This window comes from Oncorhynchus keta, chromosome 26 (assembly GCF_023373465.1).
Source record: "Oncorhynchus keta strain PuntledgeMale-10-30-2019 chromosome 26, Oket_V2, whole genome shotgun sequence".
NCBI lineage: Eukaryota > Metazoa > Chordata > Actinopteri > Salmoniformes > Salmonidae > Oncorhynchus > Oncorhynchus keta.
In genome coordinates, this window is record NC_068446.1 from 28,831,937 (window position 1) to 28,854,987 (window position 23,051).

Below are 23,051 nucleotides of genomic sequence, written 5' to 3' on the forward strand. Positions count from 1 at the left end.
ATTTTAGTTTATGATTTCAGTACTAGATTAATTGTCTGATCCTTTGATTAGGAGGACAACATATCAGTTCATGCTGCAAGAGCTCTGGTGGGTTAGAGGACGTCCTCCCGAAGATGTCATAATTACTGTGTAAGTCTATGGAAGGGGTTGAGAACCATGAACCTCCTAGGATTTGTATTGAAATCAATGTACCCAGAGGAGGACAGAAAATAGGTGTCCTCTGGCTACACCATGACGCAACCCTACAGAGTGCTGTTGAGGCTACTGCAGACCTTCATTGCAAAACAGTTTGTTATAATCAATTATTTGGTGACATGAATATATTTAGTATAGTTTTATCTAAAAAGGATAACTTTAATGTTCCACTATTTTTATTTTTATGAAATTGACTGAGTAGGATGGTCCTCCCCTTCCTCCTCTGAGGAGCCTCCACTGGTTCAAACACAGACAGGCACTCCTACTACTTTCTTGTTACGTGTGCATATTGTATTTATACACACGCACACACCAACCCACATACACACACCAACATACACACACACACACACGTTTGTTTTTACCATACTTGTACGGACTAAACAATTGATTCCCATTCTAAATCATATTTCCCTTAACCCCTAACTTGACATCTTCGATATACATAAATAAATGTTTTTAAATATAGAGATGCGTTCCGAACGGACCGGAGGACAACCAGACCCGTTCTGTATAGACCTGGTCAAATCCAGACCCGTTCCGATCAGAGTGAGGGAAGAAGCAGAAGCAGAAAAGTACTTTTTTAAGCTACTTTATTAACCGGAGCTGATAAAGCATGAGAGAGAGAGGTGCTGCTTTAGCAGCCGGGGGAGGGGCCGTACTGTGAGTGAGTGACAGGAGCAGAGAGGAGGGAGAGATGAGAGACAGCAACCAACCAAGCCGACTCACACTATAGTAGACTAATAGCTGCCATAGCTAGGTTATTTATCATCAAATTTGATTACGTAGTACTTGTCTTGACTGCATCAAACCAGGTGAAACTAGTTAAGCTGGATAATGTTAGATAGCTAGGCTAATTGAGGCTGCAGTGCATGCGCTTTGTCATCCTACAGTTACAAATATCAACAACTCCAGAATATTAAGTAGCAGCCTACCTATTGGCTCTTGGTCGTTGTAGCTTATTCTTCTCCTTTAACTTTTAATTCCGTCATTTTAATTCCATCTTCCATTGATTAGATATCTCCTAACCTTTTGCCACACGGAGGCTCTGGACTGTAGCCATTGCTGCTTTGATGACTTCTGATTGGCCAACAACAAGCAATACGCGCCAAGCTCCACTCGTGAAATGCAAGAGAATTATAAAATGTCTCTCTACTGCAGCAGTCGTTCTGATCTTTATGGGCCCTTCCAGACAAGTCAGTTAAGATTATACTTACCTGAGACCCCTGACAATCATGTCAGATCCAACTCAGAACCGTGATGTTATTTCAAATTCTGGATCCGGACCCGCATGGGTCCCGGATTGGGTTTTCAGGGAAAGGTGGATCCATAAAGACATCTAACCCTAAACCTTAACCAAACCCTAACCTTAACTCCAAACCCTTAACCAAGCTTTATTCTGGTTATTGTAAAACGGGATATGATGTTTATTTGCGTCACCTCAAAAACAGAATACTTGAGTATTCAGAATAATAACTGGATATTGGAGTGCATGTAAATGTGGTCAGTGTTGTCCACACTTTCCCGTAGCACAGTTGTTTTGGGCCAGTTAAACAACAGAGCTCCCCAAGGATTTTCCAAACATGGCATCATGATTTTTTCAACATTGACATCCACTGTCTGCCCCTCAGCCAGCAGGCACACGCTCTCGCTCTCTCAATTCAATTCAAGGGGCTTTATTGGCATGGGAAGCATATGTTTACATTGCCAAAACAAGTGAAATGGATAAACAAAAGTGAAATAAGCAATAAAAAGGTGACAGTAAATATTACACTCACACAAGTTCCAAAATGAATAAAGACATTTCAAATGTCATATTATGTACAGTGGGGCAAAAAAGTATTTAGTCAGCCACCAATTGTGCAAGTTCTCCCACTTAAAAAGATGAGAGAGGCCTGTAATTTTCATCATAGGTACACTTCAACTATGACAGACAAAATTAGAAAAAAAATACAGAAAATCACATTTGGTTATCAGTCCTTGGATCCAAATATTTGGGAATGTACCATCAACACCACAGGCCTTTTTGGGTTGGAGGGTTTGAATTTAGTCCTATAGTTCATTAAATGTAATTGGAGAACACAGTGGCTCTGGTAGTCTTTAACAGACTATAAGATTTGTAATTTATCATGTATATCTTTTTGCTGTTTGTTCCTTGTTATAGAGCCAAAAAGATTGGAGAAGTGGCTTATCCACACATCTACAAGTTGAAGTCGGAAGTTTACATACACCTTAGCCAACTACATTTAAACTAACTTTTTCACAATTCCTGACATTTAATCCTAGTAAAAAGTCCCTGTCTTAGGTCAGTTAGAATCACCACTTTATTTTAAAAATGTGAAATGTCTGAATAATAATAGAGAGAAAGATTTGTTTTATATTTTATTTCTTTCATCACATTCCCAGTGGGTCAGAAGTTGACATACACTCAATTGGTATTTGGTAGCATTGCCTTTAAATGGTTTAACTTGGGTCAAACGTTTCGGGTAGCCTTCCACAAGCTTCCCACAATAAATTGGGTGAATTTTGGCCCATTCCTCCTGAGTCAGGTTTGTAGGCCTCCTTGCTCACACACGCTTTTTCAGTTCTGCCCACAAATTTCTATAGGATTGAGGTCAGGGTTTTGTGATGGCCACTCCAATACCTTGACTTTGTTGTCCTTAAGCCATTTTGCCACAACTTTGGAAGTATCTTTGGGGTCATTGTCCATTTGAAAGACCCATTTGTGACCAAGCTTTAACTTCCTAACTGATGTCTTAAGATGTTGCTTCAATATATCCAAATCATTTTACTTCCTCAGGATGCCATCTATTTTGTGAAGTGCACCAGTCCCTCCTGCAGCAAAGCACCCCCACAACATGATGCTGCCACACCCCCACAACATGATGCTGCCACACCCATTCTTCATGGTTGGGATGGTGTTCTTCGGCATGCAAGCCTCCCCCTTTTTCCTCCAAACATAATGATGGTCATTATGGCCAAACAGTTCTACTTTTGTTTCATCAGACCAGAGGACATTTCTTCAAAAAGTATGACATTTGTTCCCATGTGCAGTTGCAAACCGTAGTCTGGCATTTTTATGGCGGTTTTGGAGCAGTGGCTTCTTCCTTGCTGAGGGGCCTTTCAGGTTATGTCGATATAGGGCTCGTTTTACTGTGGATATAGATACTTTTGTACTTGTTTCCTCCAGCATCTTCACAAGGTCCTTTGCTGTTGTTTTGGGATAGATTTGCACTTTTCGCACCAAAATACGTTCATCTCTAGGAGACAGAACGTGTCTCCTTCCTTAGCGTTATGATGGCTGCGTGGTCCCATGGTGTTTATACTTGTCACGTCCTGACCTTAGTTCCTTTTTTATGTCTCTGTTTTAGTTTGGTCAGGGCGTGAATTGGGGTGGGCATTCTATGTTTTGTATTCTGTGTTTGGCCTGGCATGGTTCCCAATCAGAGGCAGCTGTCAATCGTTGTCTCTGATTGAGAACCATACTTAGGCAGCCTGTTTTCCCACTATGATTTGTGGGTAGTTATTTTCTGTTTAGTGTTTTTGATACACCTTACAGAACTGTTCATTTGTCGGTTTGTTGTTTTTGTTCAGTATTCATCTTTATTAAACTTATTATGAATACGTACCACGCTGCACTTTGGTCCTCTTCTCCTTCTCCCAATGACAACCGTTACAATACTTGTGTACTATTGTTTGTACAGATGAACGTGGAACCTTCAGGCGTTTGAAAATTGCTCCCAAGGATGAACCAGACTTTTATGTATTTGCAGTTGTCCACATATTCTAAGTCAGAACCATCCAGAGTAGTGATGCTGGAAGGGAGGGCAGGTGTGGGCAGCGATCGGTTGAAGAGCCAGCATTTAGTTTTGCTTGCATTTAAGAGCAGTTGGAGGCCACTGAAGGAGAGTTGTATGGCATTGAAGCTTGTCTGGAGGTTTGCTAACAAGGTTGTTGAGTCTGCCGATAAGAATTTGGTAAATGACAGAGTCGAAAGCCTTGGCCAGGTCGATGAATACGGCTGCACAGTATTGTCTCTTATCAATGCCGGATATGATATAGTTTAGGACCTTGAGCGTGGCTGAAGTGCACCCATGACCAGCTCTGAAACCAGATTACATAGCGGAGAAGGTACGGTGGGATTCAAAATGGTCGGTGATCTGTTTGTTAACTTGGTTTTCGAAGACCTTAGAAAGGCAGGGTAGGACAGATATAGGTCTGCAGCAGTTTGGGTCTAGAATGTCACCACCTTTGAAGAGGGGAAAGACCGCGGCAGCTTTCCAATCTTTGGGAATCTCAGCCGATGCGAAAGAGAGGTTGAACAGGCTAGTAATAGGGGTTGCATCAATTTCAGCAGATAACTTCAGAAAGAGAGGGTCCAGACTGTCCAGCCCGGCTGATTTGTAGCGGTCCAGATTTTGCAGCTCTTTCAGAACATCAGCTATCTGGATTTGGGTGAAGGAGAAATGGGGAGGTTTGGGCGAGTTGCTGTGGGGCGTGCAGGGATGTTGACCGGGGTAGGGGTAGCCAGGTGGAAGGTATGGCCAGCCGTAGATAAATGCTTATTGAAATTCTCAATTATAGTGGATTTATCGGTGATGACAGTGTTTCCTTGCCTCAGTGCAGTGGGCAGCTGGGAGGAGGTGCTCTTATTCTCCATGGATTTACAGTGTCCCAGAACGTTTTTGAGTTTGTGCTACAGGATGCAAATTCTGTTTGAAAAAGCTAGCCTTAGCTTTCCTAACTGCCTGTGTATTTTGGTTCTTAACTTCCCTAAAAAGTTGCATATTACAGGGGCTATTAAATGCTAATGCAGTACGCCATAGGACGTTTTTGTGCTGGTCAAGGGCAGTCAGGTCTGGAGTGAACCAAGGGCTATATCTGTTCCAGGTTCTACATTTTTTAATATGGGGCATGCTTATTTAAGATGGTGAGGAAAGCACTTTTAAAGAATAACCATGCATCCTCTACTGACGGGATGAGGTCAAAATCCTTCCAGGATACACGGGCCAGGTCTATTAGAAAGGCCTGCTCGCTGAAGTGTTTTAGGGAGTGTTTGACAGTGATGAGGGGTGGTCGTTTGACCGCAGGCCCATTACGGGTGCAGGCAATGTGGCAGTGATCGTTGTGATCATGGTTGAAGACAGCAGAGGTGTATTTGGAGAGCAATTTGGTTAGGATGATATCTATGAGGGTGCCCGTGTTTATGGATTTGGGGTTGTACCTGGTAGGTTCATTGATCATTTGTGTGAGATTAAGGGCATCAAGCTTAGGTTGTAGGATGGCTGTGGTGTTAAGCAGGTCCCAGTTTAGGTCACCTAGCAGCACGAGCTCTGAAGATAGATGGGGGGCAATCAATTCACATATGGTGTCCAGGGCACAGGTAGGGGCAGAGGGTGGTCTATAGCAAGCAGCAACGGTGAGAGACTTGTTTCTGGAAAGGTGGATTTTTAAAAGTAGAAGCTCAAATTGTTTTGGTACATACCTGGATAGTAAGACAGAACTCTGCAGGCTGTCTCTGCATTAGATTGCAACTCCTCCCCCTTTGGCAGTTCTATCTTGTCGGAAAATGTTATAGTTAGGGATGAAAATGTCAGAATCTTTGGTGGTATTCCTAAACCAGGCTTCAGACATGGCTAGGACATCCAGGTTGGCAGAGTGTGCTAAAGCAGTGAATAAAACAAACTTAGGGAGGAGGCTTCTAATGTTAACATGCATGAAACCAAGGCTTTTACGGTTACAGAAGTCAACAAATGAGAGCGCCTGGGGAATGGGAGTGGAGCTAGGCACTGCAGGGCCTGGATTAACCTCTACATCACCAGAGGAACAGAGGAGTAGTAGGATAAGGGTACGGCTAAAGGCTATAAGAACTGGTCGTCTAGTACGTTCGGAACAGAGAGTAAAAGGAGTAGGTTTCTGGGCGCGATAGAATAGATTCAAGGAATAATGTACAGACAAAGGTATGGTAGGATGTGAATACAGTGGAGGTAAACCTAGGCACTGAGTGATGATGAGAGAGATATTGTCTCTAGAACATCAATTAAACCAGGTGATGTCACCGCATGTGTGGGACGTGGAACTAAAGGGTTAGCTAAGACATATTGAGCAGGACTAGAGGCTCTACAGTGAAATAAGACAATAATCACGAACCGGAACAGCAAAGAACAAGGCATATTGACATTAGGGAGAGGCATGCGTAGCCGAGTGATCATAGGAGCCCAGTGACTAGTTAGGCTGGCTGGAGACATGGCGATTCAGACAGCTGGCTAGCCGGGGCAAGCAAGCTAGCAGAAGGGCCTTAGAGGAACGTTGTGACGTAAGAAGTCTGTTATAGCCTCCTCGTACGGAGCCTCCTCGTGCTGTTACGTCAGTTGTGAAGTCATGATGGATTAGTAGGGTTCAGTGTAGTAAAGGGTTCCAGTCCAATTAGCAAAATAGGTATAGTGGCCCTAGAAATTGGCTGATGGATCTCTTCAGCTAACAGTCCAATATGCTCTAGACAGCTAGCGGGCCGTGGCTAGCAGACGGGCCAACCTAACTGTATGTAACTTTCCAACTTCAACTGTAAATAACGTACACTTATTTTTTTATACATTTTCAAAAATTAGAACCTTTTTTGCTTTGCCATTATAAGGTATTGTGTGTAGATTGATGAGGAACATTTTTTAATCAATCAATTTTAGAATAAGGCTGTAAAGTAACAAAATCTGGAAACAGGGATGCACTGTACATGGTCATAGTAGATGTTATTTATTTGTTCCAAATATATGCACTTGACCATTGGGTTTTGTCACTGTGTGACATGCACACTGCGTGTTTGTGCATGCATGATATGTGTATGCATGCACGTTTGTGTGTGTGTGTGTTTTGGATGTGGTGTGTATTTTGTCTTATGCATAACTTACATTGTCCTCCCTCGACACTACCATACACTCCAGCCTTCCACAGAGTCAGGCATTGAAAAAGCTGTTTTGCACTGCAGCCTGCCTGAATCCCAATTAGTCACACAATTGGTTTTAGCCAAGCAGCGTGATCAGAGCGTGACGGTGCCAGCTTGTGCGTGCGTGTGTGTGCGCATAGTACGTATGTACAGTACATAGCCCAAAGGAAAGTACTGCAGCACTCCACTCACAGGCAGCACCAAGGATGTGCTGGCTGGCTTCATAGGGACACTGACTCACACAGATAAACAGGAGATATACAGTGGAGGTACTGTACATATTTATATTCTTATATACGCCTACACATACAGTATATACAACAACATTATACACACGTCATACACACCATATTGTACAAAATAGTGTTTTATTGTTACATGCACCAGATAGGTGCAGTGAAATGTGTTGTTTTTACAGGGTCAGCAATTGTAGTACACCACCCCTGGAGCAAATTATGTTTAAGTGCCTTGCTCAAGGGCACATAGACAGATTTTTCACCGGCTCTGGTATTTCGAACCAGCGACCTTTCATTTACTGGCCCAACGCTCCTACCGCTAGGCTACCAGCTACCTTTATACCTGTATGTGTGATATATTACACAGTCCTACACATAGAGGAAAGATGGAGCACCGAACAAAGATAGCATCATATAAACAATATGTCAATAGTAACATGCAAACCCACAACCTCACAAACTGTATGCAGGCTCACACAAAACGCCACCAGGCATGTATGTTTATAGAACCCAGAGAGAGAGAGACACACACACACACACACACATACAAATATGAGTAGCTGCCAACACAAATCCATGTGTGTGAGCGGGAGGCGGTAGTGAGATGGAAATGAGCCTGATCCAAGTTTGGATCCTTGTCTTGTTTCCTGGAGATTCTCCACATTCATATCAAAACACAATGACCACCTCAACGCACACACACACACACACACACACACACACACACACACACACACACACACACACACACACACACACACACACACACACACACACACACACACACACACACACACACACACACACACACACACGCACACACGCGCACACACACAAGCTGGCACCGTCACCCTGTTTCTAGCTCTTAGCCAACTCTGCAGTATTTCATTTTTTGTGTTATTTCTTAAATTATTTGCTCAGAACATGTATTGTATTATTACCTACAGCTGGCAAAAACTTTTGGATGTTAGATCAGCGGTCACTCACCAGAAATTCAAGCAGAAATTCGACTTCCCTGACCTGGATCCTTTGTTTGAAGCTCTATTCATCCCGAGTGCTGCACCACAAAGCCAATGCCAGAGAAGAAGTAGAAGGAGCGGGGCCCTAGTCAGACTCAGGCGGCGTGCATACATTTCTTCCAATCTCAAATACCTCACTATCAAATGCCGATTGCATTACCACACGAGAGAATTTACTTTGGTCATCGTCACTGCCGTTTATATTCCCCCAAGCCGACACGCGGTGGCTCTCAAGGAACTACACTGGACTAAGTGCAAACTGGAAACGGCATATCCTGAGGCCGCATTTATTGTAGACTTTAATAAAAGAAATCTGAGGAACATACTACCAAAAGTCTATCAACACATCTCATGTGCTACACACGGACCCTGGATCAATGCTACTCTCCTTTCCAAGAAGGCTACAAGGCCCTACCCCACCCTCCCTTCAGACAATCAGATCATGCCTCCATTCTGCTTTTCCCCATCGATAGGCAAAAACTTAAACAGGGAGCTCTCGTGGTAAGGACAGTTTAACATTGGTCTGGCCAATCAGAATCTGTCCTTCAAGATTGTTATGATCATGCAGACTGGGAAATGTTCTAGGTCGCCTCTGAGAATAGTGTACCTGACTTGTAAACCCTGACTCGGTAACGGGGTTCATCAGAAAGTGCATAGAGGATGTTGTTTCCACTGTGACGATTAGAGGCAAAACGACAGTACAGGAACAAAGTAGAGTAGCAATAAAACAGCTCAGACATGAGACATACACGGCATTCAAAAAGTATTCAGACCCCTTCACTATTCAGACCCCTTTCCACATTTTGTTACGTTACAGCCTCCTTCTAAAATGATTGAATTTCTTCCCCCTGATCAATCTACACAAAATACCCCATAATGACAAAGCCAAAATAGTTTTTTTCAAATGTATTAAAAATCAACTGAAATATCACATGTACACTACCGGTCAAAAAGTTCCAGCTCGTAGAAACTTGTCAAACTAAGTTTAGAATCAATAATGTTCCTACCGGAGAATTCCTATATCTGTAGAAAAGCAATGGAACGAGAGCTAACTCTCTCGTGACCACGCCTAAGAGCATTCCTCTCTCATTCGGTCCCACTTCACAGTAGAAGCCTGAAACAACGTTCTAAAGACTGTTGACATCTAGTGGAAGCCTTAGGAAGTGCAACATAACCAATATTCCACTGTATCTACAATAGGGCCTGAGTTTTTTTTTAAACTACAAGCCTCAGATTTCCAACTTCCTGTTTGGATTTCTCTCAGGTTTTCGCCTGCCATATGAGTTCTGTTATACTCACAGACATCATTCAAACAGTTTTAGAAACTTCTGAGTGTTTTCTATCCAATACTAATAATATGCATATATTAGCATCTGGGACAGAGTAGCAGGCAGTTTACTCTGGGCATCTTTTTCATCCAAGCTACTCAATACTGCCCAAGTTAAAGCACTCTTATTGGTTGGTTCAATTCCGGTGACAATAAGGCGTGTTGTTATTGCCCCCCCCCATGCAGATAGTTGACAGTTGAAGTCGGAAGTTTACAGTACATACACATTAGCCAAATACGTTTAAACTCAGTTTTTCACAATTCCTAAAATTTTATCCTAGTAAAAATTCCTGCTTTAGGTCAGTTAGGATCACCACTTTATTTTAAGAATGTGAAATGTCAGAATAATAGTAGAGAGTGATTTATTTCAGATTTGATTTATTTCATTACATTCCCAGTGGGTCAGATGTTTGCATACACTCAATTAGTAGTTGGTAGCATTGACTTTACATTTTTTAACATGGGTCAAACGTTTCAGGTAGCCTTCCACAAGCAGTTAGTCAGGTTTCTAGGCCTCCTTAATCACACACGTTTTTTCAGCTCTGCCCACACATTTTCTATAGGATTGAAGTCAGGGCTTTTTGACAGCCAATCCAATACTTTGACTTATTTTTTTAAACACTTTTTTTCTCCCCAATTTCGTGGTATCCAATTGGTAGTAGTTACATCGCTGCAACTCCCATACGGACTTGGGAGAGGCGACGGTCGAGAGCCATGCGTCCTCCGAAACACAACCCAACCAAGACGCACTGCTTCTTGATACAATGCACATCCAACCCGGAAGCCAGCCGCACCAATGTGTCGGAGGAAACACTGTACACCTGGTGACCTGGTCAGCATGCACTGTGCCCGGCCCGCCACAGGAGTCACTAATGCGCGATGAGACAAGGACAAGGATATGGCCAAACCTTCTCTAACCCAGATGACGCTGGGTCAATTGTGCGCCGCCCCATGGGCCTTCCAGTCGCGGCCAGCTGCGACAAAGCCTGGGCTCGAACCCAGAATCTCTGGTGGCACAGCTAGCACTGCGATGCAGTGCCTTAGACCATTGTGTCAACCGGGTGGCCTACCTTGACTTTGTTGTCCTTAAGCCATTTTACCACAACTTTGGAAGTATGCTTGGAGTCATTGTCCATTTGGAAGACCCATTTGCGACCAAGCTTTAACTTCCTGACTGATGTTGCCTCAATATATCCACATAATTTTACTATCTCATGATGCCATCTATTTTGTGAAGTGCACCAGTCCCTCCTGCAGCAAAGCACCCCACAACATGATGCTGCCACCCCCATGCTTCACGGTTGGGATGGTGTTCTTCGGCTTGCAACCCTCCCCCTTTTTCCTCCAAACATAATGATGGTCATTATGGTCCTACAGTTCTACTTTTGTTTCATCAGACCAGAGGACTGATGAAAAAAGTATGATATTTGCCCCATGTGCAGTTGCAAACCGTAGTCTGGCTTTTTTATGTCGGTTTTGGAGGAGTGGCTTCTTCCTTGCTGAGCAGCCTTTCAGGTTATGTCGATATAAGACTCGCTTTACTGTGGATATAGATACTTTTGTACTTGTTTCCTCCAGCATCTTCACAAGGTCCTTTGCTGTTGTTCTGGTATTGATTTGCACTTTTCGCACCAAAGTACATTCATTTCCTTCCTGAGCGGAATGACGGCTGCGTGGTCCCATGGTGTTTATACTTGCGTACTATTGTTTGTGCAGATGAACGCGGTACCTTCAGGCGTTTGGAACTTGTGGAGGTCTACAATTCTTTTTCTGAAGTCTTGGCTGATTTCTTTTGATTTTCTCATGATGTTAAGCAAACAGGCACTGAGTTTGAAGGTAGGTCTTGAAATGCATCTACAGGTACACCTCCAATTGACTGAAGCCATCATTTTCTGGAATTTTCCAAGCTGTTTAAAGGCACAGTCAACTTAGTGTATGTAAACTTCTGACCCACTGGAATTGTGATACAGTGAATTATAAGTGAAATAATCTGTCTGTAAACAATTTTTGGAAAAATGACTTGTGTCATGCACAAAGTATATGTCCTAACCGACTTGCCAAAACTATAGTTTGTTAACAAGAAATGTGTGGTGGTTGAAAAACGAGTTTTATTGACTCCAACCTAAGTGTATGTAAACTTCCGACTTCAACTGTAGGGGGAGATCGCGAACGTCAGGTCTCCCCAGTATAAAAATGTGATGCATGAGGGTAGGTCACGTGCTGAATACTGCATTATATTTTCATATTTTACAATGTGTACAAGTTTGCTGTACATTCCTGATTTATACATGTGTGGGCATATGGTACCTGTTAGGGATTGAGGGGCTTTCTGGGATGTGCTTTGGTATATGATTGCTGTATATAAGAGTGTTAGCTAGCATGCACCGATGTAATGGTCACATAAGCTCACTGCTAACACAGTTGTTTTCATGCTACAGATTTTACCATTGACAGCCATCAACATTATTAAGCCCTACACAACTAACGTGCTGTTTCCTATTTAATCACAGATAATAAATAACGCTCAACTGAGATCACTGGCTTGAACTAAACACAACGCAAGGAGAGTACGATTAACATCTGTTACACTAGCAGGGCAGAAATTTGACGAACTGACTTGTTGGAAAGGTGGCATCCTATGATGGTGCCACGTTGAAAGTCACTGAGTAAGGCCATTCTAATGCCAGTGGTTGTCTAAGGAGATTGCATGGCTGTGTGCTTGATTCTTTGATTTTTTACATCTGTCAGCAACGGGTGTGGCTAATTTTAAAGGGTTTTGTAATTAATTTGCATTTTATTGCATGACATAAGTATTTGATACATCAGAAAAGCAGAACTTAATATTTGGTACAGAAACCTTTGTTTGCAATTACAGAGATCATACGTTTCCTGTAGTTCTTGACCAGGTTTGCACACACTGCAGCAGAGATTTTGGCCCACTCCTCCATACAGACCTTCTCCAGATCCTTCAGGTTTCGGGGCTGTCGCTGGGCAATACGGACTTTCAGCTCCCTCCAAAGACGTTCTATTGGGTTCAGGTCTGGAGACTGGTTAGGCCACTCCAGGACCTTGAGATGCTTCTTATGGAGCCACTCCTTAGTTGCCCTGGCTGTGTGTTTCGGGTCGTTGTCATACTGGAAGACCCAGCCACGACCCATCTTCAATGCTCTTACTGAGGGAAGGAGGTTGTTGGCCAAGATCTCGCGATACATGGGCCCCATCCATTCTCCCCTCAATACGGTGCAGTCGTCCTGTCCCCTTTGCAGAAAAGCATCCCCAAAGAATGATGTTTCCACCTCCATGCTTCACGGTTGGGATGGTGTTCTTGGGGTTGTACTCATCCTTCTTCTTTCTCCAAACACGGCGAGTGGAGTTTAGACCAAAAAGCTCTATTTTTGTCTCATCGGACCACATGACCTTCTCCCATTCCTCCTCTGGATCATCCAGATGGTCATTGGCAAACTTCAGACGGGCCTGGACATGCGCTGGCTTGAGCAGGGGGACCTTGCGTGCGCTGCAGGATTTTAATCCATGACGGCGTAGTGTGTTACTAATGGTTTTCTTTGAGACTGTGGTCCCAGCTCTCTTCAGGTCATTGACCAGGTCCTGCCGTGTAGTTCTGGGCTGATCCCTCACCTTCCTCATGATCATTGATGCCCCACGAGGTGAGATCTTGCATGGAGCCCCAGTCATCTTGAACTTCTTCCATTTTCTAATAATTGCGCCAACAGTTGTTACCTTCTCACCAAGCTGCTTGCCTATTGTCCTGTAGCCCATCCCAGCCTTGTGCAGGTCTAAAATTTAACCCTGATGTCCTTACACAGCTCTCTGATCTTGGCCATTGTGGAGAGGTTGGAGTCTGTTTGATTGAGTGGGGACAGGTGTCTTTTATACAGGTAATGAGTGGAGAACAGGAGGGATTCTTGAAGAAAAACTAACAGGTCTGTGAGAGCCAGAAATCTTACTGGTTGGTAGGAGATCAAATACTTATGTCATGCAATAAAATGCAAATGAATTACTTAAAAATCACACAATGTGATTTCCTGGATTTTTGTTTTAGATTCTGTCTCTCACAGTTGAAGTGTACCTATGATAATAATTACAGACCTCTACATGCTTCGTAAGTAGGAAACACTGCCAATTTGCAGGTTATCAAATACTTGTTCTCCCCACTGTATATACTGACCCTAACCATTTATACGAATACGCTGTATTCTAGTCATTGAAAACTGGTCACTTTAATAATGTGTACATATAAAATACACCATTATATGTATATATTTATATACATTCTATGTACATATATTTATATTCTGGTCTCTGACATTGCTCGTGCTGATATTTCATCTTTTTTCTGGATTATGTGTGTATTGTGTTTTTTATTTGAATTGTATTACAGCACTGTTGGAGCTAGAAACGCAAGCCTTTCGCTGCACCTACAATTTGACAAACACACACATACATTTGTACATACAGGCTCAACTGTGCACCCTCATCTCCAAATCAAACAGGATATAAGTGGGATAAACCAAAATGGCAGTGTGACTGAGTAAGTCTCACACATGGCCCTGAGCTCACAGACAGGAAAGGGAATGTCCACATGAACACACCCAAATAGCCAAATGTTTTCACTACTAGGTCAGGAGAGGGCTAGGCCACAGTACTGGTAAAACACACGGACGCTATTCACATCATTTTCATTGGAACCGTTCTGTTTACCCAATGTCAACATCAAATCAAATGTTATTTGTCACATGCGCCGAATACAACAGGTAGACCTTACCGTGAAATGCTTACTGACAAGCCCTTAACCAACATCCAGCTTGTCCAGAGTTTCACATTTGAAGGGAATGTTTTTTTTTTCAACTGCCATTGTATTTTACTGAATGTATTTGTCCTATGAGGTTGAAACCTGCAAAAGTTGAATGTGTGCTACTGTGAACTAGGGAGTAACTGCTGTGTTCATAGCAGAGAGAACCTGTCTGGAGCATGGGAGGTGGAGTTGTAAACAGAACTATCATTATAGTGAAACGCCCTGCCAGACTGACTTTCACACATATGGGAGGGAAGGAGGCAACAAGTGAAGAGCAGACGGAGGGGGGTTGAGAGAGTGAAAGAGGAAGTGGGGGAGGTATAGAGGTATTCTTTTTGAACTTCTCTGAGTGTAACGTTTACTGTTCATTTCTATTGTTTATTATCTACTTCACTTGCTTTGGCAATGTTAACATATGTTTCCCATGGCAATAAAGCCCTTGAATTTAATGTGTGTGTGTGTGTGTGTGTGTGTGTGTGTGTGTGTGTGTGTGTGTGTGTGTGCGTGTGTGCGTGTGTGCGTGCGTGCGTGCGTGCGTGCGAGAGAGAGAGAGAGAGAGATGGGGAGACAGGCACACAGAAAGTGAGCGATAAAAGAGACATGGAGTGATAGAGATGGAGAGAGCGAGGTAGAATGAGAAAAGTAAACGGGATACCTAGTCAGTTGTACAACTGAATGCATTCAACCAAAATGTGGCTTCCGCATTTACCCCAACCCCTCTGAATCAGGGAGAGAGAGAGAGGTGAGTCACTGCTCTGAGGGTGATATGGGCAATGAGGTACAGGGCCAAAGGTGGTAAACACTTACTCATGGAATATGCTTCATCTATCAGAGCGATCAATGCTTACTTAGTGTGTTTATGTTGGTGTGTATGTGTTTGTGTGTGTGTGTGAGTGCATGCATGTGTGTGTGTGCAGCCGATAACACAGTCATAGACAGAGACAGAGTGACAACACTGTTTCAAACGGGGAGGCTTTCAAAGCAGACAGCTGGAGTGAGTTCAAAGCTCTGGGTTCTGAGACCTCTGCATTGCTTTACAGTAACATGTTATAGAAATACAGACTCCAGAGTGCCGCATCAACAAACGTTAGTCTCTGCAACTAATCTGTAGGTTGCAGATGCAAAAAAACCATAGTAGAGAGACTCCTCTGTCTTAAATCTTGACAGAATAAGAAATACACACACACATCATATTCTGTCCATGGCATGGAATGGTCTCATCTGAAGATACTGTAAACAGAATAATTCCAGCTTTGAAATGAACATAAGGGTCTCCTTCAAAACATTTCTCATCTTTTATTCGGACTGCGGACACGACCCGCTCAGCTTGAATACAGCAGTAGGAATAGAAGAATTTAAATTAACGGCAGAATTTACTGAGCATGTATGTAGCGTGACTGACAGCGGGAGTCGGCGAAGGCATGTATGTGTGTTTGTGCAGAATAATTGGAACTTTAATGCCCACAATCCTCACAGGCTCCCGAGTGTTGCAGCGGTCTGTGGCACTGCATCTCAGTGCTAGAGGCGTCACTACAGAACCTGGTTTGATCCCAGGCTGTATCATAACCAGGCCGTGATCGGGAGTCCCATAGGGCTGCGCACAATTGTTACAGCGTTGTCCGGGTTAGGGGAGGGTTTGGCCGGCGTAGGCCGTGATTGTAAAATGCGATTCTTTTCTTAACTGACTTGCCTACTTAAATAAAGGTTAAATAAAAAATAAATGTAAACCCCCTCTCCACTGCCCACAGCCAGTCATTTGGCATCCGAGCCATGATTGGTCAGACTTTTCGAACGATGTCAAGACCCAACGTGGGACAAAGTGGTGCCTATTGGCTAAAGCAGGCAGCACGCTTGACCAATCAGAGAGCGATTACACAGTTCGACAGTGGCAAGCTTTTAAGGTGGTCCTGAAGTATTACGGTATGTACTCGTTTCCTCAAATTGAATCATCCCACAGGGTGTCATGCCTCGACGATAATGTTGGTCTGTCTCGTCACAGTTATCTTTACACCTAGGGCTGCTCTTTTAATCTTATATCTGTTTAGGCTCGTTATTTTTTCCTCTTTGATTGAGTGAACTTATTTCATGGCGCATACTGTAGATAACAAACTACATGTGTGAATTTTGAAAGAAAAGCAGGGATTGTCTAGGCTTATACTTTCAACTGTCCTCAACGAATGCAAATATGATTGCAATCTGATACAGTATCGCCCACGGCGTGCACGTCTATAGAAGTATAATAATGTTGCTGCGCTGTTGACTAAAGGTAGGTTATGATGTCATTATGCACACTGTGGTCACAGGTATGTCCGAGCCCTCCTGAGCCCTCCTGAGCCCTCCTGAGTCCTCCTGAGAGGTGAGATTGATGCAGAATTTAGTCATTAGGAAGATGCCATGAAATTACTATAACAATTGCTTTTATAGGCCAATCCTGCATGCAGGTAGTCTGATTAATTAGGCTGTAATACACAATAATTGGTATATACAACCTGAAACTAATGCCCGCAAAATTGTGTAAATGTTCCTTACAAGCCAGACTATTTAATACAATTACAGTTCAAGTTACTCACCGATTCTGTGTGGTTTGTCTTTCAGCTGCTCAAGATTTTTTACTAAATATCCACAGATGGGTAGTCTAATTGTTTACCCAACCTTTTAGAGAGCTGGTAGAAATATGGCTTGGCACTGAGGTAAAATTATTTTATGTTGGATAGATTGAAATCTGAAAAAGTGTTAATTGTTCTCCACCCCCCACCCGCCCCATTCAGTTCATACAGTATGGTAAGATATGAATAAGAATATAATATGCAAATATGACTTGCTTAAGTAGATTATACAGTGCAAGAGCGGGTAGTGGGGGTCAATGGAGGAGGGGTTATTGATTGTTATTCTCAAACTGGACAGTTTTATCTTAATCTCTTCATTCAAAGGCTCAATCATGGACACTTACTGACAGTTGTGGCTGCTTTGTGTGATGCATTGTTGTTTCTACCTTCTTGCCCTCTGTGCTGTTGTCTGTGCTCAACAATGTTTGTACCCTGTTTTGTGCTGCTACAGTGTTGTTGTCATGTTGTGTTGCTACCATGCTGTGTTGTCATCTTGGGTCTCTCATTATGTAGTGTTGTGTTGTCTCTCTTGTCATGGTGTGTGTTTTGTCCTATATTTTTATCAAATCTATTTTTAATCCCAGCCCCCATCCCTGCAGTAGGCCTTTTCCCTTTTGGTGGGCTGTCATTGTAAATAAGGATTTGTTATTAACTGACTTGCCTAGTTAAATAAAGGTTACACAAAAAATAAGGGCCATATCGACTTGACTATGGAGAATCACAAACACTGGTCAAAAACACTGGTACCACCTACAATAGCTGACCACCATACGGAGTTACCACTATACTTAGGTGTTCTCAGGTACATCTCAAGGTGCCTGTGTAGACATGAACACAGTCATCCATATTTAGCCAGCACCCAGCCCTGTTTATCCAGCACCACCCAGCCAGCCATGTGTAGACTAGACAGCCCATCAGCCTATCAGCCCTGAACTCTGTGTTCCCGATCAGCTCTCCCAGGGAAACAGACTCAGAGTCATGTGAATAATTACCTGCCTAATCCCTGCAATTAGATAACTATGATTAGTGCAATCCCCTACCTGCCTGAGCGGAGGGTGAGGGAACACTCAGGGAGAGGAGGGAGGGAGAGAAATATCTAGAGGGGGGCGCAAATTAGTTGTGGATGAGAGAGGGGAGTGAGGGTTAGTTAGGGATATGAATAACTCCAGTTACTGACTGTAAGAGAGAAGGACTGATGTGCAGCACAGTTAGGTCCAGGTGTGTGTAATAACCTGTTATTGTGAGCTTTAGTGGACCAGATGCCTTAGTTACTGTAAACTTTTGTTCTGTAAAAATGGAAAGAGCTTTACTTGTTACTAGGTTACCTCTTTTTCAAGATGCTGTAAGAGGGCGTGTCTGTCTGTGTGTTCTTTCCTGGTAAGAGTCTTGGAAGCGATGAGAGGGGGATGTTCAATCATAAGGGATTAATTCCTGGTTGATCAAGTTCAACAGTGAAGCCGCCCTCTGTAAACTCATCAAGCCTATAGGCAAACAGTGGGAGTACAGACTTACGGCTTTAAATAACAATCTGGGCAGAAATTACCGCTACATTATTAGTATGTCTTGAGACCTTTTTCAACATTGCATGTTTAACATAGCTTATGTTTTGTAGACCCAGTTATTTTCTGAGGATACATTTATGTACTGAAAGTACTATTTTCTTCTTGACGTTCAAATAAATACAGGGGTATCTGTGAAATCCCTCTCTCTCTCTCTCTCTCTGTGTCGTCAGTGTGTGTGCGTGTATGAACTAGAATACTGACATACCTTTCATCTCTTCAGAATGACTAATTATGCATTTGTGTGTGTTTCTGTGTTTGTGTGAGTGGTTCGTTTACGAGTGTGTGTGCACTCGTATCTATAACGATAGTGTGTAAGGATGTGTCTTTCTGTTTGCGCCTGTCTCTTTGTGCATGGCTGATTGCTTTGTCCATCTGACTACAATTGAAAGGGGATCTCTATCTATCTCCGTGTCGGTGTGTCTCTATCTCAGCCGCTCCACCTTAAGGGGAGCTTTAGCAGGCTGTCTTGTTTATGTTGAAGCCAACAGGCACAATATATTACAGTCCAGGGCTCCCTGCTGAAAATCCTACTGGATCTCCTAGTGACCTGCTGTTCTTTCCTGCTTTCCTGTTTTAAAAAAAAGTATTATTTAGATTAAAAGCAAAGCTCGCTCTCTGTCATAGTTTTTCTCCCTCTTTTTTAAATGTTGTATTCCAACAGACAACTCAACCCTTCAGTTTAAGGTTCTGTTCTCTCCTATGAGAAGAAGAGGGACTGGAGGTACTGTAGATTGTAGGTGCATTTGAATGGAGGAGTGTAGTGTTTGTATCTTGTTGGAGGGGTTGGTGAAGGGACAGGAAAGGGGGTGTACTTGGGTGTAACGCTCAAGCTTCACTGCCATGTCAGTGCCTGTGGACTCCAACTGATTACAGAGCGAGAGAGGCGGGGAGAGGAAAAGAGAAACGAGTGAGACTTTGGTTACACCGAGGAAACGGGAAGAAGGAAAAGGAGCCAAAGTGTTAGTGGGGGGATTTGTTTTACCGTGAGAGCTGTTTAACGGATGCACTGACAGAGCTCTCCCAGCTGTGTCGACAGGCTCCGTGTCGGACAGGGACAGACAGAGCAGAGCTGAACGGAAAGAAGAGAAGAGAGCAGGACTGGGCAGGAGGGAGGACTGCTCTCTCCAACCTTGCCTGAGACCAGACCAAAGCAGGCAGATCTGGACTGGGCTGTGTTCCTGGTGGGGGGCAGAGGAGTGGAGGGTCAGGGGACAGGCTCTGACCTGATAATCAAACAGACTGAACATCTCTCCTGGGACCATGTACCCTCAGGGCAGGCATCCGGTAAGTCGCTCCTCTTTTTCTCTTTATCTGACTACTGCTCAGGGACAGAGATTGAGACAGGGACTACACTGAGAGGACAGAGATAGACAGGAACTACACTGAGAGGAAAGAGATAGAGACAGGGACTACACTGAGAGGACAGAGATAGAGACAAGGACTACATTGAGAGGACAGAGATTGAGACAGGGAGTACACTGAGAGGACAGAGATAGACAGGGACTACACTGAGAGGACAGAGATAGACAGGGACTACACTGAGAGGACAGAGATAGACAGGGACTACACTGAGAGGACAGAGATAGACAGGGACTACACTGAGAGGACAGAGATAGACAGGGACTACACTGAGAGGACAGAGATAGACAGGGACTACACTGAGAGGAAAGAGATAGAGACAGGGACTACACTGAGAGGACAGAGACATGGAACAGTTAAGGTGTATGAAGAGAGTCCCTCTAACACAACACACACACACACACACACACACACACACACACACACACACACACACACACACACACACACACACACACACACACACACACACACACACACACACACACACACACACACACACACACACACACACACACACACATACACACACACGTGAAGTGAGATCAGCTATGCCACCCACACAACTACCTTTCAACTACCTCTCAACAGCCCCTGGGTGCAGCTGACAGGGGAAAGACAGGAGTGTGTGTGTGGATTTACTCTCCTTGTGGGAACACTTCACCAGTCCTCACACGGAAAAGGGCCTATTTTAGGCTTAGGGGTTAGAATTAGGGTGAGATTTGGGGTTAAGGTTAGGGTTGAGGTTAAAGTTAAGAAAAATCGGATTTTGAATGGGAATCAATTGTTTGGATAGTAAAACAAACACTTGTGTGTGTGCGCGCTCTGTGTTGTATCTGTGTTTATGTGCCCAGGGATAGTGTGTTAGAAGGAAGTGGAAGGTATTCCCTTCAGTCCCTTCTCCCCCTACCACCCTCCTCTCATTATTTACTAAACTACAGTGTTAGGAACTGAAGAATGAAGCTGGAAGAAAGGATGGGTTTGACCATACATGCGAGAGAGTCGGATGGAGAGAAACAAGGTGTAGTTATATATATATTTTTTTATTATTATTATTTGTTTTTTTACTACCCCCTTTTCTCCCCAATTTTCGATCTTGTCTCATCGCTGAAACTCCCCAACGGGCTCGGGTGAGGCGACGGTGGAGTCATGTGTCCAGCAAAACATGACCTGCCTAACCCCGCTCCTTATTAACACCCGCCAGTTTAAGGCGGAAGCCAGCCACACCAATGTGTTGGAGTAAAACACTGGTCAACTGGAAACCGGAGTCAGCCTGCAGGAACCCGGTGCGCCACAAGGAGTCGCTAGATCGCAATGAGTCAAGTAAAGCCCCACCGGCCAAATCCTCCCCTAACCTGGACGACGCTGGGCCAATTGTGCACCGTCCTATGGGACTCCCGGCTTCGGCCGGTTGTGGCACAGCCCAGAATGAACCGGGTCTGTAGTAATGCATTTAGCATTGCGATGCAGTGCCTTAAACCGCTGGGCCACTCGGGAGGTCGAGGTCTAGTTTCTATAGTCAGATTTGTTGTCCATGTCTTTGTATCTGGTGAAAATGGGTCAGTGATCACTTAGCTTTCAGCCTGCAATCACAGAGAATTATAGGTGACATTTTCAGAAGAGGGGGCATGTGAAATCAATTATATGTACAGAAAGATTGCAAATCAGTGGAATAGAAGGAAGCACGATTGAGAGAGAACCAAGGCATTGTGAATTAGAAATTGAAATGAGTAGGAGATCACACTGGAAATAGGACTATAGTCCAGTCACAGTTCAGAGCTTTTGTTCAGAGTTGTACAGTGTTTGTGATAAAGTTCGGTCCCAGATTGAGCCAACCTTAACAGATCAATACATACTGCTGCTGCCAGTGTAATGGGATCTATAGCACAGAGTGAGGATGCAAGGAACATGTGCACGCGTGTGAGCTTGAGAGAGAACGAGGAAAAGAGGGTGACTGTGTAGACCCTGTACCTATTACTGTCAAGATACTAGTTTCTTTGTGTCTCATTTTCCAAAGGTAGTCATGTTTTGTGTGTATCCCAAGCCTCCTCTTGTTATACTATTAATATCCTATGAATTAATATCTTCTTTTGTATCAAGTGAACATATCAATGTCCAGATCATTTAAACGTCAGACTCACTGGGCTTGACTAGCGGTATCTGTATAAATCCTGTATGCACCATCCGAGACAATATAAAGAGGAGGAAGGGCCTCTATCTCCCCTGTCACTCACAATGTCACTGGCCTTTTGAAATGACAAGTAACTGAAAACATAAACCACATAGACATGGCAACAGCACTGTTTTGTGTTGACTCCTGGAGCAGAACAGAGACATTGTTATCTGTTCAGTGGTCCTCCTAAAGGGTTCAACCCAGGGCTGATTTACAAGGCAAACAGAAACATAATTGGTTCCACTGGATTCTTGTGGCTTGTGTTATCTGAAATGAGGGACTGCTCTGTGAACTAGGGTTGGGTGATGTCAATCTTTGTCACGTGATTATGTACTCATGAAACATTGTGATATACCATGGTATAGCCCGCTATTGCCCCCCCCCCCGAAACAAGTTTTTAAAAGATCCCACCGTGAGCTTGCATGCTATGAGAGGGATGAGATAAAGCCCCACATTGACAAAATATATTTAGTGGATCTGTGGCACGAAAGAAGTGTGTGTGTGTGTGTGTGTGTGTGTGTGTGTGTGTGTGTGTGTGTGTGTGTGTGTGTGTGTGTGTGTGTGTGTGTGTGTGTGTGTGTGTGTGTGTGTGTGTGTGTGTGTGTGTGTGTGTGTGTGTGTGTGTGTGTGTGTGTGTGTGTGTCTGTGTGTGCCGAAGCGTGCAGGTAGAGCGAGTGACACAGAGCCTCGCTGACTGTGCATCGTGCAATGTAAATCATCATGGGCTGCAGACAGAGCAAGCTACTCTGCTGTCCTCAGAACTGGATAATTATAAACTGATTTGCATTTTTGCCTAATCCTCTCTTATTAGGCTACTAGTC

The 23,051-nt window shown here is 43.7% G+C and overlaps 1 protein-coding gene across 5 annotated transcripts in view; it reads left to right on the forward strand.

Moving 5' to 3' along the window:
• Positions 1 to 18,279: 18,279 nt before the first annotated feature.
• Positions 18,280 to 23,051, forward strand: part of LOC118371594 (transducin-like enhancer protein 4) — an 86,027-nt gene continuing 81,255 nt past the window's right edge. For 3 of the 5 annotated variants that reach the window (XM_052480504.1, XM_052480508.1, XM_052480505.1), the window contains exon 1: positions 18,282 to 19,982. In XM_052480504.1, coding sequence (XP_052336464.1) covers positions 19,959 to 19,982 — 24 coding nt within the window. In that variant the 5' untranslated portion in view covers positions 18,282 to 19,958. Of the gene's footprint in view, positions 19,983 to 23,051 lie in introns of all 5 variants that reach the window. The other 2 variants (XM_052480506.1, XM_052480507.1) reach the window with 2 other exon arrangements.